The following is an 18,120-nucleotide window of genomic DNA, read 5'->3' as shown; positions in this document are numbered from 1 at the left end:
TAACAAAGTCAACAGGGAAGATAAATGGTCCTACTTTAACAAGTAAATCTTCAACCACACCCACAGGTAATTTAATAGAAAGATCAGCAAGTTGAAGAGAAATACGAGTAGGTTTTACCTCCTCAATTTGAAGCTTTTTCATCACTGAAAGTGGCATGAGGTTGATGCTAGCTCCAAGATCACATAAAGCTCTCTGAATGCCGACTTCTCCAATGGTGCAGGGAATGACAAAGCTTCCTGGGTCTGGCATTTTCTCAGGAAGGGTGTGTTGAATAATTGCACTGCATTCCTTAGTTAATACCACTGTTTCTTGCTCCTTCCAATTCCTCTTGTGGGTCAACAATTCTTTCATAAATTTGGCGTAGAGAGGCATTTGCTCCAGAGCCTCTACAAAAGGGATGTTGATCTGCAGCTTCTTGAAGACATCTAAAAATTTAGAGAATTGCTTTTCCTTGGATGCCTTCTGAAGCCTCTGAGGATATGGCATTTTTGGCTTATATTCAGGAGCCTTTGGCAATGTAGGATACGTGTCTAGAGAGTCAGGGAACGGGTTGTCTGCACGCTTAGGAGGGGCGTGTTCTACCTCTTCCTTCTTCTCCTCTCGAGCTTCTCCTTCAACTGGATCTTCATTGACCTTGGTTTCAGAACCAGTTACCTTACCACTTCTCAATTGAATGGCCTTGCAATCTTCTCTTGGGTTCACCACTGTATCACCAGGGAATGTATTTGGAGACATTTCAGGTATTTGCTTGCTCATTTGACCCATTTGCACCTCCAAGTTTCTAATGGAGGCCCTGGTTTCTTGCATGAAACTCATCATCAATTCCCATTTAGAATCTTCTTGGGTTTTAGAATTTGCTTGCTGAGGTGGTTGTTGTTGCTGAGACTGAAATTGATGGTTATTATAGTTGTTCTGTTGAAAACTGCTCTGAGAATTATTGTTGAAGTTTTGAGGTCTCTGAGGTTGATCTCTCCACCCAAAATTTGGGTGATTCCTCCACCCTTGATTGTATGTCTTAGAATATGGATCATTGTTGGGATTTTTAGGACCACTCCCCATGTAATTCACCTGTTCAGAAGAAGGTTGAGCATAATCATAATTATCATTTTGCATAAAATTACCTGCCATGTCATAAGAGACTTCCTGTGTTGGATTTTGGGTGTTGATAGCTGAGACTTGCATGCCACCCATCTGTTGAGTAAGTAGATTTATTTGCTGAGACATCAGCTTGTTCTGAGCAAGAAGAGTATTAACAGCTTCTACTTCCAACACGTCTCTCTTCTGAGGGGTCTCAGAGTTCACAGGATTCCTGTTAGATGAGTATAAATATTGGTTGCTTGCAACCAATTCAATCAGCTCAATAGTCTCCTCTGGTGTCTTCTTCTTGTGCAATGAACCGCCTGCAGAAGTGTCTAGGCTCATCTTGGACATCTCACCCAAGCCTTCATAAAAGATATCCAGTTGGGTCCATTTGGAGAACATGTCTGGAGGGCATTGCCTAGTCAGTAACTTGTATCTCTCCCAAGCTTCATACAGAGTTTCACCATCCTTCTGTCTGAAGGTCTGAACCTCCAACCTAAGCTTAGTCAGCTTCTTAGGTGGGAAAAATTTTGTGAGAAACTCAGTAACAACCTTGTCCCAAGTATCCAAACTCTCCTTTGGTTGGGAATCTAGCCATAGCTTTGCTTTATCCCTCAGGGCAAACGGAAAAAGTATGAGTCTGTACACCTCTGGATTCACTCCATTTGTCTTCACAGTATCACATATCTGCAGAAAATCAGATATGAACTGATTTGGATCTTCATGAGGAAGTCCGTGATACTGGCAATTTTGTTGCACCAAGGTGATCAATTGTGGCTTCAACTCAAAGTTGTTTGCATTTATAGGAGGCACCACAATACTTTTTCCATAAAGATCCGTAGTAGGGGCAGAATAAGAGCTAAGCACTCTCCTCTGTTGATCATCCCCATTCGGATTTACTACATTGGCATTAGCATTATTATTTGCCATAGTGGATTCTGCAGCCTTGCAAAGTCTTGCTTGTTGTAAACGCCGCCTGAAAGTCCTTTCAAGTTCAGGATCAAAGCCTAAGAGATGTTCTTTGTCTCTGTTCCTGCGCATAAACAAACATAACACAAGAAAGAATGGAAATCTCTACGTCAGAGTGTAGAGAATTCCCAGTGAGGTAACCTGTGTAAAGAGATAAAAATATTGAATAAAATAAATAGAAGAATAATAAATAGGTAACACCAAACTTAATTTCAGAAATTAAGAGAAATATTAGTGCTAAATTTTTTTTTTTAAATTTAAATTTTTTTTTTCAAAAATCAAGTAATAAATTTTTTTTTTAAAAAATAAAATAAAAGAAGGAAACGAGAAAGAAAGAACAGGGGAGGGGGTAAACGAAAAGGAAAGGAAAAAGATTAACGTAGGGAGAAAAAAGAAAAATACGTTAAATTTTTTTTTTTCGAAAATTCAAAGAAATTTTTTTTTTTGAAAAAAATAATAAAACAATATTTAAATAAAAATTAAAATTAAAATGCCTAATCTAAGCAATCAAACAACTAATAGTTGTTAATCACAGTCAATCCCCGGCAACGGCGCCAAAAACTTGGTGTGGAATTTATAACCCACACTTGCTAACCGGCAAGTGCACCGGGTCGTACCAAGTAATACCTTACGTGAGTAAGGGTCGATCCTACGAGGATTGATGGATCAAGCAACAATAGCGTTTGATAGAATTAGTTAGGCAAGCAGAAAAGAATGTTGGAAGTTCAAAAGCATTAAACAGTAATGTTAGACTTTCAGAAAGCAAAAGCAGCAATGAGTTGGGAATAAAATATGTAGAAAATAGTTAAGGTTTCAGAGTTATCTATTTTTTTCGGATTAATTTTTATTACTAACTAATTTAATCATGCAAGATATAATTTCATGGCAAACTATATGTGACTAGGCCCTAATTCCTTAGACCTTTCTAGTCTCCTCTAAAATTCATTAACTGCCAATTCCTTGGTCAGTTAATTCCAATTAGAGGGTAAAAATCAATTTTCAGTTTATATGCCACAAAAATTCTAATTACCCAAAAAATAAGGGGATTATATGTCACGTATCCCATTAAATCCAAATAATTAAAATTTAGGATAATATGTTTCCAAGCTGTTGTTCAAGTACAGAGCTTTTCCAAGTTTTACAAGAACTCAATTAGAATATGGGTCATACTTCCGTTCCACCCATATTCATAAAATAAGAGCGAAAATAATTATTGAAATATAAATCAAAGCATGGAATAAATTAGAAAGATCAAACGAATTAATCCATTACAAATAGACAGAGCTCCTAACCTTAACAATGGAGGATTAGTTGCTCATGGTTCAGAGTAGAAAATAAGGATTGTCGTAAAAATTCTCTCTTTGTGTCTAAATGTACAGAGTTCCTATTTATAATTAATCCTAATAAATTTAAAATCTAATTCTCTAAAAATAAAAATAATATCTTTTCCTAAAAGATAAGATTTGAATTTAAATTTAAATTAATTAACAGATCTTCAGTTGATGGGTGGGGACCACTTGATTTGTCCATTCTGTAGCTTCTAATCTGTGTTTTCTGGGCTGGAACTGGGTCAAAACGTGGCCAAAAATTGCCCCCAGCGTTTTCTGTAATATTGCAGATCGCGCATGTGACGCGTCCGCGTCGTCCACGCGTTCGCGTCATTTGTGCATATTCCAGTCCACGCGTTCGCGTCAGGCACGCGATCGCGTCATTGCGCTTTCCTCAATTCCGCGCGGTCGTGAGCCATGCGTCCGCGTCGGTCTTCGCTGGTCATCTCTTTGGTTTCTTCTTTTTCTCTGCAGAAACTTCATCAAATCCCTCCGAATGCTACCTAAAATAAATAAAATTGCACAAAACTCAAAATAGCATCCATAGTGGCTAAAATATAATTAATTCTTAATTAAACTCAACAAATTAAGTGCAAATTCACTAGGAAAAGATAGATAAGATGCTCACGCATCATCTGCGTGTTTCGTATCGTGTCGTGTCCCGTGTCAGTGTCCGTGCATCATAATTTTCAATATTTTTTTTATACAACATCTTCTCTCACATGTCTTTTTTTTTAGTTCCATTTAAAACGTATGCTTCACAACATCAATTGAGAAAATAAAATTGAAAAAATCTATTTCTACTGAATTTTGGATTTGCCTAAGTATTTATGATACTACGAAACTAGGTTTTAGTAACCATGTAGTTTTGAGATGATACTAGCAGAAAGTAACAACTTGATTTTCGGTGACCCACGTTAACCTGGTTCTGATTATTATGATCCTCCAAAGTCGTATCTTGGTGTGGGCTATGTAAGAGGATTGGGACATTGTTGAGTCACTTCTTATTGGACCGTGTAACGACTAACGAGCAAACAATGCTTGTAGATGATGATGTGTTTAGGTGCTTGAGTGACACTTGTGTCTGTTCTCTTTTCATAGCCTACAGTAAAAATACGAAGTTTCAGTTTTTGTCTCTATAAATGTATGATTAATTTATACTGTTAAAAGCTTTAATGACATTTGAGTTTTTGTTTTATATTGGATCAAATAGAATGCATTCAGTTAGGCCTATAATAAACCTGTCCCTTCGTAGCTTTCTTAGGTTAGGATTAAGATTTATCTTCCACGTAATAATTAGGAATTTGACAAGCGAACAAAATAGTCTTCCATGATTTAAAAAAAAAAAATAAACAAAGATGCTACGAAAGGATAGGTTTATAGGTCCAACTGAATGCATTCTATTCGACCAATATAATACAAAAAACTCGGTGCCATTAAAACATAACAGTATCATTAATCCTAAATTAAAGAAAATAAAAAACTGAAATTTGCAATGTTTTTACTTTTTACTGTAAAATATGAAAGAAAACAGAAATAACAGACACAGGTGTCACTCATACACCTAAACCACATTGTTCTCTAAGTATGGATATTTTTCTTTTTTCATCCACACCATAGACATTCTCGTATATTTAAGCAAAATGTAAAAGTAAAGATATGATACTGAAGCCGAACGGGAACGTTTTGTATACGATTTCAAAATAAAGTGGTCGATATGACTTACTTCTGTGCCTCGGATAGTTTTCCTACATAAAACTAAAGGTTAAGAATGTGCAAGTAGGAAGGTCCCTGATATAGCAATCACTAGATGGTTAGTTCGACGAGTCGAAGTTCGTTACTGCGGTACTATCAGTAGTCATCATATCATAAAAATGAAAACACACTTTTGAACCCAAGATATGACTCTGCTTCCTTCATTTGGCATGCAGTTTCCAAAGTACAGGACTGTTTTGCTTCACTTAAACTAGACTTCACTTCCTTTGATTCTCCAGAAGAGCAGTGCTGCTTCTTGCCACCCTCTACAAAGTATGCGGAGTCCAGTAACCTTTTTTTCTTCAACATCAAAACATTATCAGTTAGTACAAAATTGAAAGGTCAAATGTAACTGGTGCCTGACACAGCAATTTATGACTCTATCTATGCCATAGAAACATTTGATTTGTCATGTTTACCTCAGTACCAACTTGAACACCGGATGCATATTTTTCTGCTTCAACACTTCCCATAAATGAATTGAGAATGCTATCAGTGACCATGTCTGATGGATTTCTCTCTGTTGCAATACCAAGAGCAGCGTTCAGATGATTCTTCGAGAATAATTCTGTTTTCCAGATTACTGACTCCAGGCAATCAGGCTTATTAATCTGTGGAAAATTGTTAGATTTTCTCATTATATGGTCAAATACTGTTTCTTCAGTTGGCATTGCATATGTTCTTGCTTCGGAATCAGGGAGGAAAACACCTACAGGAATAGAAAGGAAACAATGCTAACTCAACATAAGAAAAATACCGATTGTTAAATTGCATGCTAGTTAAGGTTTACCTGTTTCAACTATGTGGTTCATATCATTTGAGCTACCAGCTGAGTTTTGGTCATTTGAAGTGAGTTTAAGGTTGGCATCATTGCATTCTAACCTGCTGGGATCTGCAGGAAAATTAGTCTGATTTGTTTGAGGGACTTTTGCTGTGTCAGCATCATCCGGAACAAGTATGTCGTGACTGATGGCAGGTCTCTTCTCACGAGCATGATTTCTTGTAAGGACATCCAGTGGTGGACAGCGAATATTATCCAATGCAGCTAGGAGAGAAAAGTTTCTGGCCTTCTCGCGTATGTGGTCAAATACTGTTTTCTCAGTGATAATTTTGCAGTCATCATCTTCAACCTCAAGAGCATGCCCACCTTCAACACCGAACAAGTAAAGGGAAGAATGCTTTTGACAATCGTAAAAGAAAATAACATTGTCTCTTGAGTAATACCTTCCTCTATCTCTTCATCCAAGAGTTTGAAACTTGGACTGCAATAGGTAGTCATTTATACAAAAGCTATTAGGTCTTTCAACAAGGATACTAGAGATATGGATTTGAAGAAAAAAATATCTTATGTCAGACATTTCAAGGAAAGATGACCAACATGGAATTATCTTCCTCCTTATCCTTGTTCAGAGTGGATAGCTTCTTCATTGGTATATCAGCTATAGTGATGTTGTCGTCTTCTATGACGTAAACCTCCTCGGGTGGAGGAAGAAAACCCTGCTTCTTGTTTCTTTTTGAAGGAACAACTGAAATTCCCGCTTTCTCCATGTGAAGCTTTTCGTGAACATCAATGCCAACTGTATGTGGATATTAAAGTATCGAGTTATAAATTTCACAATTCAAATAAAATTATTGGAGAGAACTTACAATTCAAATAAAGCACATCTTACTATACTCCTCATATACAAAATCAGCCTTGATAGTCTGATTCCCTTGTGTGACAGGCACAAGAATTGTTGCACAGTACGGGCTTGAGCATGAAATAAGCAATAATCTTAGCTTAAAGTTTGTGTCGGGGACTCAGAACATATACGGTAGGTAGTAGAAAGCAGTTAACTATTGGTAGTTAGTTATATTGGAGTGTTTAACCATCTTTCTTGAGGTTGAAGATGATGAATGCAAAATCATCACCAACAAAACAAATAGTAGGCATCATCATCACCATATATGAGGTCAGTGAGTAGGATATGACACTGACACTGCTTTAAACCTGGATGTAAAAATGTTTCCAGGGTTTTCTATAAATAAAAATGAATGCTTATTATATAAGAATTCATTTCATAAGGGTAATCTTTTCAGTTTTACACTGAAAATCCTTCATATGTCTATGGGTGAGTGGGTGTTCTAGAACACTCCACACGTTGTTTGTTTTCTGTCCAGAATAACAGTCAAGGATTTAGTTTACGTACCTGGAAAATTGATCCACCCTGCAGCAGTAATTTTACGACCATTAAACTCTGATTAGATGAGGAACAAACTATTTGTACTCACAGGTTACCAAAACACATTGGAATCAAAAGCATCAATGACTCATTCATAGAATTTTCTTATGTGGTTCACACTGATAATCATGAAAAGTTAATTAGAATGGCACCATCACCTTATTTTTTCATGAAAAAGAATGGTGTTGCCCTCCTCCAAACCAACAATCTGTGAGAAAAAAGTTTCACATGCTTATTTTAATTATTAGATTCTAGAACTCCTTTGGGGGAATCATTCAATAAACACACCATATCAGCATAATGTCGTTTAACTGACTGGGTTGTCTGTGATATCCTAGTCAACGTTACTACTAGCTTGAACTTTCCTTGTCTATTGCTTTCAGTTTCTGCAAGCTTAATTTCAACTTTTGGAGGTAGTGACAGTAGAGAATCTTTAATATGATTTCCAAATGGGTACTTTCGACCAGTTACTATCTCTATTCTTCTTGGATCAGCTTCAGCAAGGGCCTCAAATGATTTAATTCCCATTGAATGTAGTGCCTGAAATGAACATCTCAACAAGCAAATCATGCACTAAAAGGAAAGTCCACAAGTACCAGACACTATTATATTAGTTAAGACAACACCAAAATAAAAATCTATACATATTACCTTTGCCGTAACCATCCCAATTCCAGGCAATTGTTTCAACAGGTAGGGACTGTCATCCCAAAGTTTCTGATCAAGTGATTTGGCTAGAAGAGCTGAATTCACAGCTCCTTTGTAATTATGTTTGAAAATAAAATATTCTTTCATGCATTTTGCAATTCTACATCCATTTGAGCATATAGAATTCATATCCTGTAGAATCAAATTTGCTTAATAACTGGGGTTTAACTTTTGTAGGTCTGTAGCACAACATGCCAGAATTAAAATCTCACACCTGAATTAGAGATAGATCATGAACTGAAGGATCACCAGTTAAGCAGTCATTTGCCAAAATAAATATCTTTTCTTCTCTTGTTTGAATGCGTTTTTTCTTTTTCCCTCTATCTCCGAGAATATGAAAGCGAAGCCGTCCATCTTTATCAGCATTGATCTCATTTAAGAGCTTCTTCTCATTGCGTCTTAGCTGTATCCCTTCATTTTACGGGTACAACACTATATCAATACTTAATGAAGAAACATATTTGCATTAGACACTAAAACAGTTAATGAGAATATCCGCACAAGCAATTTCTTCTGCAGAGCAAATAACATGAAGTGCATCTTCTAGACAGCAGTTTTCAGGTGTCCTCATTATCTGTTTCATAGTATCAAATCTCAAATAATACTTTGTCATTAGCCTCCCAGGATCTGCAGTAGAAAAGGAAATATCAGCAACCAATTTGGATTCTAATTTCTGTAAATATAGCATGATAATAAATTATACTTGAAGATAACATACCTAATGGGCTCAAGAGGAAACCATCTTCATCAATCTCTACCATTTGGTGCTGAGATAACTCGTTAACTTTCTTAACACAAATATCTAACATAACATAGCTTCAATAATTAATGAAGGGAAATAGGAGGAAAACAAAAACCTTGGAGAAAGAGAGGGATAAAAATAGAAAGCTATAAGCTCAACTGCAGGACAACAATTGCACCTTGAACATGCTTCACTAAACGATCACCAGAAATTCCTTTCTTAATTGAATAGTTCTCCGGGTTCTGCTTGCAGATAAAAATTTTCATCAGACCAAATTGGAGAAACTCTGATAAATCTGAAAGACATTCTTAATTACATACCTTTTTCATTCTAACATACAAGTATGAGCATTGCAACCACTCAATTGCTTTTGTAATATCAGTTACTGTCAGTTGAACTATTTCCGCAAGTAAATGTTCCGTCACACATGGAAGCAATCTATTTGAAGAAAATATCATAATGAGAAACCACCGTAAATGTAGCGTGTTTACATAACAGGATCAACATGGCCATCATATCCTTCTTCAACTTAGAAAGAGGCAGCCTTACTGTGATTCCACTACTTCACATCCATTTAAGAGATTCTCATACAAATGAACCTGAAATAAAGAGAGTAAATTGAATTTTGGGAGAGTAAAAGTGAAAAAAGCATTATATAGGACAATAACACATAGAAGTGATCACTCAAAGGATTAAGAGAAGGAGGACAGTAAAAAATGCATGCGAATGTAGCTCGGTTCACCGTTTCCCTCCTTGTCATGATTATAACCAAGCCTGTATCATCAAATGGTGGTCGCCCTGCCCTTCCACACATCTGTGCAATAAAATTTTACCCCAAATGTTATATTAGCAATCCAATAGTGGGACAACATAACACTAAAAAATCCTCAAGAATTGACTTCCCCCACCATTTCTGGTAGCCAGTGAGATTGCATAAATAGAAAAAGGTAAAGATATCTTCTGGCTGAGAAGTCTCTATTATAAATGACTTTCTGAAACCAAGCTACTAGTTGACATGTATAGATAGATATATATTATTCCCTTCATTATTTAAAATATGAAATTTATTGGTCGTTTTGACAGGATAAATTCACTAAAATCTTATGCACATCTTAACCTATCCCATATAGTTAGTAACTAAATAAAATCTTGAAAATCACAACAAATCCTGCATTTCAGGGAACAAATGACAAGTACTTACTTCTATGATGATGACGTGCATAAGTGGTTCAAATTAAGGAGAATCGATACTGCTGAAATTAATTTGTATGCTTTGCCATTTTTCAATATTATACACAGATAAGCCAAAATTATCAGAAATGTTAAGAAACAAACCTGCAATATTGTGGAGCGGTCATATTCCATATAGAGACCCTTTTCCTTGTTGCTGGACATAGTTAGATTTCATTAAATTGCTTGGGGAAAAAAATGCATCAATGAAGTGCATATTTCCATTTTTCAAAGAAAAACTGTAGTCATACAAGTGCTGTGTTGATTTAATAACAACTGTATGTGCTGGGAGGTTGATTCCATGGGCTAGTGTATTTGTGGTACAAAGTACTTGAATGTCACCCTTGAGAAAAAGGCCTTCCACAAGATTGCGATCTTTGTGGCAAAGCCCACCATTGTGATAACCAACTATATGTGAAGCAATTTCTAAATGTCAGACTTCTACTGTTAGTTTTCATGCATGGAACTGAATTGCTTTTCAGTATGATTGTTGTATCCAAAACAAGGTGCAGACTTCTGGCATACCCCCATAAAGAATATATGATTGCATTTGCTTGTCACTGCATGACAGAGAAGCCTCTCTCAGCCGATCTTGCTGCTCTCTGTTCCTAATAAATGGATTTGTCTGACCAAAAGTCATGACTATTTGAGAGAGTCGCTGAGCTGCTTCTTGTGCTCCTTTTCTCGTTGAACAAAATATAAGCGCAGATTTTCCTCTTGAGTATTGCATTAGAATATCTAAATGAGATTATAAAAAGAATGATAATTCTTTACCTTGTACAGAGATGTCAACAGCAGAAAACAAGTTACGAACTAAAACAAATTTGTTAAGCAGTAAGATGAAGTATGCATCCTTACCAAAAATATAGTTTTGAAGGCGCTGCATGGAAGTATAAACAATAAAACTTAGAAACAGTGATAAGTTTATTTGGTTCAACGATTTCTTTTAAAATAGCACAGCACAGAGCAAACATTGAAGATTGATGTCATCTGAATTGTGTCAACTGGAAACAAACCTTCTCAAATAGAAAGTCATTCTTGGCTGGGGCATAGCCTGCACAAATTTAATAGTACAACAAATTTGCACATGTCAAAATAATATCAATGATTATGAGCCAAGACAATAACCACTATACATCACTTTTCCTAAAGAAAAACATATCTAAGTATCCAACTTGACTGTATAGATATGATAATACGATACGATAAATACAGAACTGATAAAAAATAAATTTATAGATGGCTACATCCTTTTTATTTGCATACCAAATACTTTGGTTGTCAGCTTTACTGGCCTCATTTCTTCCCCAAATCTGTGATTATTCAAAAGAAAATAGTATTTTCTCTGGGTATTGGCTTTCAACATTATACAACACACTATCTTATGGATGTGATGGTAAAACCTACCTTTTAATCCCTTGCTCAGGAACCTTAATCCACTCAGCTGCAACAGTATGTATATTGTGTTAAAATTTTCCAACTTTTAGGTTTACATATTATATTCGTAACTCTTGTGATGAAATCAATTAAAACAAAAATTACCTAGATCCTCAATATTTGGAATTGTGGCTGACACAGCAACCAAGCGCACCTGAGCAAGAGGATTTAATTTCATTTTTGGATTGCAAGAAACGATCTTTATTCTACTAACAATCGCTTCCAATGCTGCTCCACGTGAATCATTCAACAGATGGACTTCATCAATAAGTAGAAGTGCGATGTCACTGAAAAAGCTTAAGCCACCACCTTCTATACCATAACGTGACACTGCATCAAATTTCTATTCATACGAAAGGAAGTCAACTTCACCACTTGATAGCTGATATCTAGTGAACTATAAATATTCAGTTACCCTACTGCTTGTGCGTGTGTGAATGTAACTCTGCAACGATCCCAACTAAAGTTAAACAATACCAGGGAAAAGACCATGAAATGACATTATTTTTGAAAAGCCAATGAGGGAATCCTACCTTATGACACAAGAGTTAACTTCTCCAGTTCAGTTTTTTATCTCGTTCTTTTGGTTGTGGGGACAATATTAAAATACTTAAATACAAGATAATATTGAGATCTATATCCATTTAATATTTTAAAGAAGAAAAGGCAAAGAAATCTAGAATGCGTGGTCTTGCACCTGGGTTTATATAACTTGCATTGACATACTGACCTCAGGAGTAGTCAGAATAATATCTGCCTCGTGAATGTTCCTTGAAGTGTAAGATTCACTATCTCCAGTCAGCTCCAGGCAATTTATTCCCCATGGACCAAACTTGCGATTCCACTCACGGAGCTTCTCTTGTACTAAAGCCTTAGATGGAGCAATATAGACCTTGAAACAAAATATGAAATCATTGTTGCAGTAATTAGTTGCGGAAACGACACTATCGAAATGTTTATTAAGTTGTAAACTTCATTATGATTCAACATGTGCGAAAGCTTGGCCCAGTGTTTATGTTACAGTACAACAGGTTTTTTTGTTGAAGAATTTGGAAAATGGTGCAAATATGATAGGAGTCTTCTCTTGCACAAATTAAATTACTCCTCACAAGGATTGCCATGATAAAGGTTTTCATTATTCACTGCTGATGCCCTTCAGGAAAGGAACTTACTGTTTTAAGGGACCCCTTTGAATGTATGAATCTTCCATCTGCAGAAATGAACCTGGAGAGAAGCCTCAAAACGCAAAGCTCAAATAGCACTGTTTTTCCACTCCCAGTTGGGGCCGAGATGACCATGTTTGCATCAGAATGGAAACAGATAGGAAAGCATTCACTCTGAAGTGAATTAAAATACCTGCACTCCATTTAAGATGAAAGCTCTTTATAGTAATCAAGAAAGCAATCCTTATGAGATCACTTCAGGTTCCTTATGTCCTAATCCTAGACAATCAGAGCTTTGAAAGTGTATGGGGAAATCACAAAATTTTATGTCATGTCAGAAATAAATGATGATCACATTTCTTTATCAAACCATGAATGATGGTCAAATGTGAAATACCACTGGCAATGATCAAATCAAGATGTAGGAGCTAAAGCTTCATAGTATATGAACTTATGTTCAACAACGTGTATCCTTCATATAGAAAAAAACACAATACCTGAAACTAAAACAAGAACGAAAAGGTGCTGGCAAATCGAACACCGACTTCAAAGAATATGTGTCCATGACAAAACGCTGAAGACAAACATAAGTTGAGGGAGGGGAAAAAAAGAGAGCATTAGTATAAAATATAGAGACATACATAATTAAAGTAACATAACAATTCCAATATTGTAATATTGGATTACATATCACCAATATTTATAACAGCTAATATTCAGCCAGTAGTGATATACAGTAAACATGCCAAAATTAGAGCAATATCGGGGGGAAAAAATAGCGAGCCAAAAGTCAACTCGAAAAACGTGAGAGAGAAAAATATCCAACCATTTCTGAGAAACCTAAAAATTTACATAAGATCCATTTTTAGAAATTATATTCAAATTGAATCCCATACTAAGTTACTAACGGATAACTAACGAGAAAATATTTAAAAAAAAAAAAAGTCAATCGTGAAACGTAAATGCATGCCAGCAGAAACCAAGGGAGAAGAGTAGATGACACGAGTCGAAGAATATGATGAATCCAATTCATAATCTGGAATTATTCACTGTTCTAGGATACAGAGTCCATCGTAATCGTAATTTGCCCAAAAAGAAAATGGAAGATCGTGGATTTTGAGATCATACAGCATTGAAGTAAACAGCGGAATGCAAACTATGACATGAAAGCAACAAAGGAAAGGAAAAATGAGGTGCACGAAAGCAAAATTAAACAAACAAAAAAAAAAAACAGGGCAAAGGAAAACGATACTAGTTTTGTTCCTCAAGTTGAGAGGCAATAGGTTGCTCAATTTCGCGTTCTTGTGTGCGTTTCCGAAGTGAGGAAGTGGAAGGAACGGAGGAAAATCAGAGAGGAAGAACCGAAGAAGATTGATTCAACGAGCAAAATGCAGAACTAAACGAAGTCGAAAAGAAGTGGTATTTACTATTTATACCTCTGGTGAAGTCCTCTTGGCGGGATCACAACGGAACTTGTTCTCCCTGGCTCCTGCTCTATTTTATTTTTCCTTTTCTTTTTTCTTCAAAAAAAAATATAACATTTAATTTTCACGCGGATAATCTAAAAGATTTTTAAAGACAATTAATTATGTTTTATTATCTAAATACATAATTTCAAAGTAGTGTTCAATTATTTGTCACAAAAAATTTCTTTTACTTAAAAAAAATTATACTTTTTGTCTTTTAATTAAGATTTTTAAAATTTATTCACTTATGCAGTTATGCTTATTCTCTAACTGTAGTTTTAAAATTAGGTCCGTTAAATATAACCGAACGACTTAAATCTTTCTAAATAAAAAATATTAGAGGATCGTCAAAAGTTATTATTTTTTATTACTAATTAATTATTAATATTTAAAAATTAAAAAATTTTAAGTGATCATTAAAATTTATTTTTTATTATTAATTAATCATTAATTTAATTTTTTAGTTTAATTAGTAATCTAATATTTTTATCTTATATTTTAAATATTGATAGTAAATTAATGACAAAAAAAATAAATTTTGATAGTTTTTTTATATTTTTTTTTAAAATATAGAATAAAATATATTATTAAATTATTAAACTAAAATAATTGAGTTAATAATTAAGTAATAACTGAAATAATAAATTTTGATGATTTCTTAATATTTTTAAATTAAAAATCGTTTAATAGAGTTCCTCTTATGACATATGGGGACTCAAGTATCATTGGAGTGAAAAGGGAAGGAGGACTCTTCACGTGGATTAAGGTTGAGAGTTCCTCTAAACAGGGACTTGCAACGACCAATAAAATCATGCCATGTGGTAAGTTAATAAAAAAAATAAAAAATATATTAAATATATATTGAATAATTAAATTATAATTAATTTATTAATAATTATAATAATTTATTATATTAAATATTTATATATCTATTTAATTAATTATTTATATTAATTATTTAATAATTAGTTATATTAAATTATAATTAATATAAATAATTATGTTAAATCAATATCAAATATTATTTATATTGTTATATTAAATTATAATTAATTAAATTTATTTTACATAAAAAATAAATTTAATTTTTACATATTATAAAATAATTTTTAGTTGGATTATTTATTTTTATTTATAAAATTTAAAATACTAACTAAATTTAAGTTATTTATTTTAATATTTTATAATATTAAATTATTTTAAATTTATAAATTTAAATAATATTATTATAAAAAATAATAATTATATTAATTTTAATTACTTTAATTAATTAATTATGTGGGACCACAATAAGAACTAAAGTTAGTTTCTTCTCATGGAGGAGAAAGAGATTTTTTGAGTTCTTATTTATTGGTAATGATGCAAAAGCTGACGTAGAGTTACTTTTTATGACAAGTGGGTCATAAATAGGGACTAGAATGAGTTCCCTACTGGAGATGGTCTTACAACCATAGCATACTACATGATCAACTATCCCTCTATCCATTCCACTGCACTATGAAACCACGTATTGGTGTAAAAACTTTTTAGTTATGTTGTCTTAAAAGAAATAAATTTGATTATTTTATTATGATAAATTTAATTATTTTATTATAAAAGATATGATTATTCCAATAATTAATTATTTTGTTAAAAACATATATAAATATATATTAATATATAATTATTAATTTAGTAGTTGTTCATAAAATATCTTTTAATAGGATAAATAGATTTTTAAAAATTTTGTAGTCAATTTATATATTTAAGGGAAAAAAAGTATAATTAAGTCCTTGAGAAATTTTTGCTAAAGATTTATAGGTTCTATAAGAAAAAAAATACAAAATAAGTTTTTAAAAAATTACATCACTAATCTTATAGGTTTCTAATGAAACAAGATATATAAGCGATTGACAAAAGATGCATTAGATTTATAAGTCTCGAATGAATTAGATATTGAGAAAATTTAGGATCAATACTTCTATTAAAATTTAGTTAATACTTAATTAATAAAAAATAAATAATTTTATATTATTAGATATAATTTTATATCATTAAAAATATTAATGATGATTAATTAATGATTACAAATTACAAAATTTATTGACTGGCTAACACTTTTCAATAAAAAAAACCAACAATTTAGTAACTTATAAATTTAATCATATTATCCATAATATATATATATATATATATATATATATATATATATATATATATATATATATAATAAATTAAACAATACATATATATAAAACTTATTTTCGGTGCCCTCAACATTTTTTAAGAATTTAAACTATTTTTTACTTCAGTTGAATTAGTTTTAGAAACTGATTAGTATTTTTATCTATAATAATATTACGAAAATATAAATCTTTTAAAATTATGTTAGCTTTGTCTTAACATTATAAATTATAATACAAAAAATTTATAGGATCAAACTACTTTTATAAAAAGGTCATAGAAGGTAAAAGTCTTCGTCAACTAAGAGAATCAAGATCTCTGTAGATAAAAAATTTAAATAATAAGATTTTTTAGTTATTATTTTCATGTGAAAGAATTTAATTTTTTACTAATAATTAATTTTAATATTCATGCATTATCTAAAACTTAAAAGAATTTAATTGTATACTTTTACATTTAATGAGATGTTAAGTATGTCACACAAATAAAAATAATTTATTTTCATGCTTGTCATTTAAAAAAATATTTTTTTTCTATAGATATAAAAATATAATTAAATATTAATATATATATATATATTGATAGTTATCAAATTAATTATTAACTCAAAATTAATTTTATTTAACCTTGATTCTAATTATTAATCACAACATTAGTATTCTCTCTAAATTATATGTAATAAATAAGTTTAATTACTCTGTTGGTTCCTATAGTTTTACGAAATTTTCAATTAGGTCCCTATACTTTTTTTTTCTTTTAATTGGGTCCCTGCACCAAATTTTTTTTTTAATTAGGTTTGTAACACCCTACCACATTAAGCTTTACGCTTAAGTCGTAAAACGAAGGTGGTGTGGTATTACGACCTCTAAAATAAAATGAATACATATAATAGTAGAAGAATTATAATATGCTAGGAGCTTTGAAGAATAGGGGAAATAAAAATCGCGAAATAAAAGCGCAACGTTCAAGGAACGAGTTAACTTGCGTGCTAAGAAAATCATAACTATTAAACATAAGATAACAAAATGAGAAATAGAGTGCCAAAGATACAAAATAACAAGTTCCTAACTCAGGCTGCGAAGTCAAGACTGGCCGGAGAATATTTACACATATATACATACATATCCAAAACCCAAAAGTACATATACACAATCCTGCCTCTCTATAAACCTCTAAGAGGATAAAAAAGAACAAGTTACGCGGAGAGAAAGCTAAGTACATATATATACATCACTGTACAATAAAACTGCCTAGTATACCCTCCGCTTTAAGAGTCCAGACACTTAATGAGATAGCTCCCAACCTACCTCTGAAAAACAACAACATAGTATGGAATGAGAACCGGAGGTTCTCAGTATGGTAAAGGTGCCACATACATAAGATATAAGGTCCTGGAAATGTCATAGGCAATCCTAGAACGCCAACACTCAGATTATAGAGCTTAAAGTACTAAATTGAAGCCATAAAGGTGGTTTTCTAAGAATATTTAAATCTAACTTAACTTAACCTTAAATCTAAGTCACATACTACCATTCCTCCATACCTCCAACTCCATCATGCATTTTCACAGATAAATAGATAGATAAAAGCAAGCACAAGGAGGTTACAATTGCTGCAGGTAACAAATACACATTTAACATGGCAAGTACATATAGGCACACCCAAATAAAGCACAAGCAAGTAGTTCAAATAATATGCATATGATGCATGCCTGTTCTATGGCTGATGAGGCTCATCTGCCAGTTATCCAGCCAACACGACAAGTCTGAATTGTACTTAGACTGTCCCTCGACGTGCATCCCCAAGAGTCTATGCGTAGCTTTATCTCAAATAATCAATATTGCTCAGTGGGGGTA

The 18,120-nt window shown here is 33.0% G+C and overlaps 1 protein-coding gene across 1 annotated transcript; it reads right to left on the bottom strand.

Annotated features, from left to right (window-relative positions):
- Window positions 1-3,415: 3,415 nt before the first annotated feature.
- Window positions 3,416-14,112, bottom strand: LOC130933063 (DExH-box ATP-dependent RNA helicase DExH17). The gene is made up of 30 exons (XM_057862563.1): window positions 14,072-14,112; window positions 13,133-13,209; window positions 12,645-12,828; window positions 12,203-12,364; window positions 11,578-11,815; window positions 11,443-11,479; window positions 11,302-11,348; window positions 11,052-11,089; window positions 10,894-10,915; window positions 10,561-10,773; window positions 10,287-10,443; window positions 10,141-10,192; window positions 9,548-9,619; window positions 9,355-9,404; window positions 9,126-9,243; window positions 8,984-9,047; window positions 8,782-8,865; window positions 8,565-8,690; window positions 8,278-8,474; window positions 8,007-8,195; window positions 7,644-7,895; window positions 7,514-7,563; window positions 7,323-7,340; window positions 6,804-6,883; window positions 6,512-6,710; window positions 6,358-6,395; window positions 5,924-6,280; window positions 5,553-5,842; window positions 5,265-5,433; window positions 3,416-3,881 (listed from the first exon to the last, which is right to left on the bottom strand). The coding sequence occupies exons 2-30, from the start codon at window positions 13,198-13,200 to the stop codon at window positions 3,742-3,744; spliced, it is 3,711 nt and encodes a 1,236-aa protein (XP_057718546.1). The 5' UTR covers window positions 13,201-13,209; window positions 14,072-14,112; the 3' UTR covers window positions 3,416-3,741.
- Between the last annotated feature and the right edge of the window lie 4,008 nt (window positions 14,113-18,120).

The sequence above is a fragment of the Arachis stenosperma genome, chromosome 6 (genome assembly GCF_014773155.1).
Source record: "Arachis stenosperma cultivar V10309 chromosome 6, arast.V10309.gnm1.PFL2, whole genome shotgun sequence".
Classification (NCBI taxonomy): Eukaryota; Viridiplantae; Streptophyta; class Magnoliopsida; order Fabales; family Fabaceae; genus Arachis; species Arachis stenosperma.
Note: the sequence above shows the minus strand (reverse complement) of the source record. Positions and strands in the feature narration are given on the sequence as shown.

What these genes read in the sequence shown, in the direction of transcription:
- LOC130933063 (XM_057862563.1), bottom strand. Translation starts at nt 13,200, where the DNA reads ATGGACACATATTCTTTGAAGTCGGTGTTCGATTTGCCAGCACCTTTT. An exon ending in CCTGAGCAAGGGATTAAAAG is followed by an intron (nt 11,349 to 11,442) that starts GTAGGTTTTACC and finishes GAATAATCACAG; the next exon opens with ATTTGGGGAAGAAATGAGGC. An exon ending in TTTAGTGAAGCATGTTCAAG is followed by an intron (nt 8,866 to 8,983) that starts GTGCAATTGTTG and finishes ATGTTATGTTAG; the next exon opens with ATATTTGTGTTAAGAAAGTT.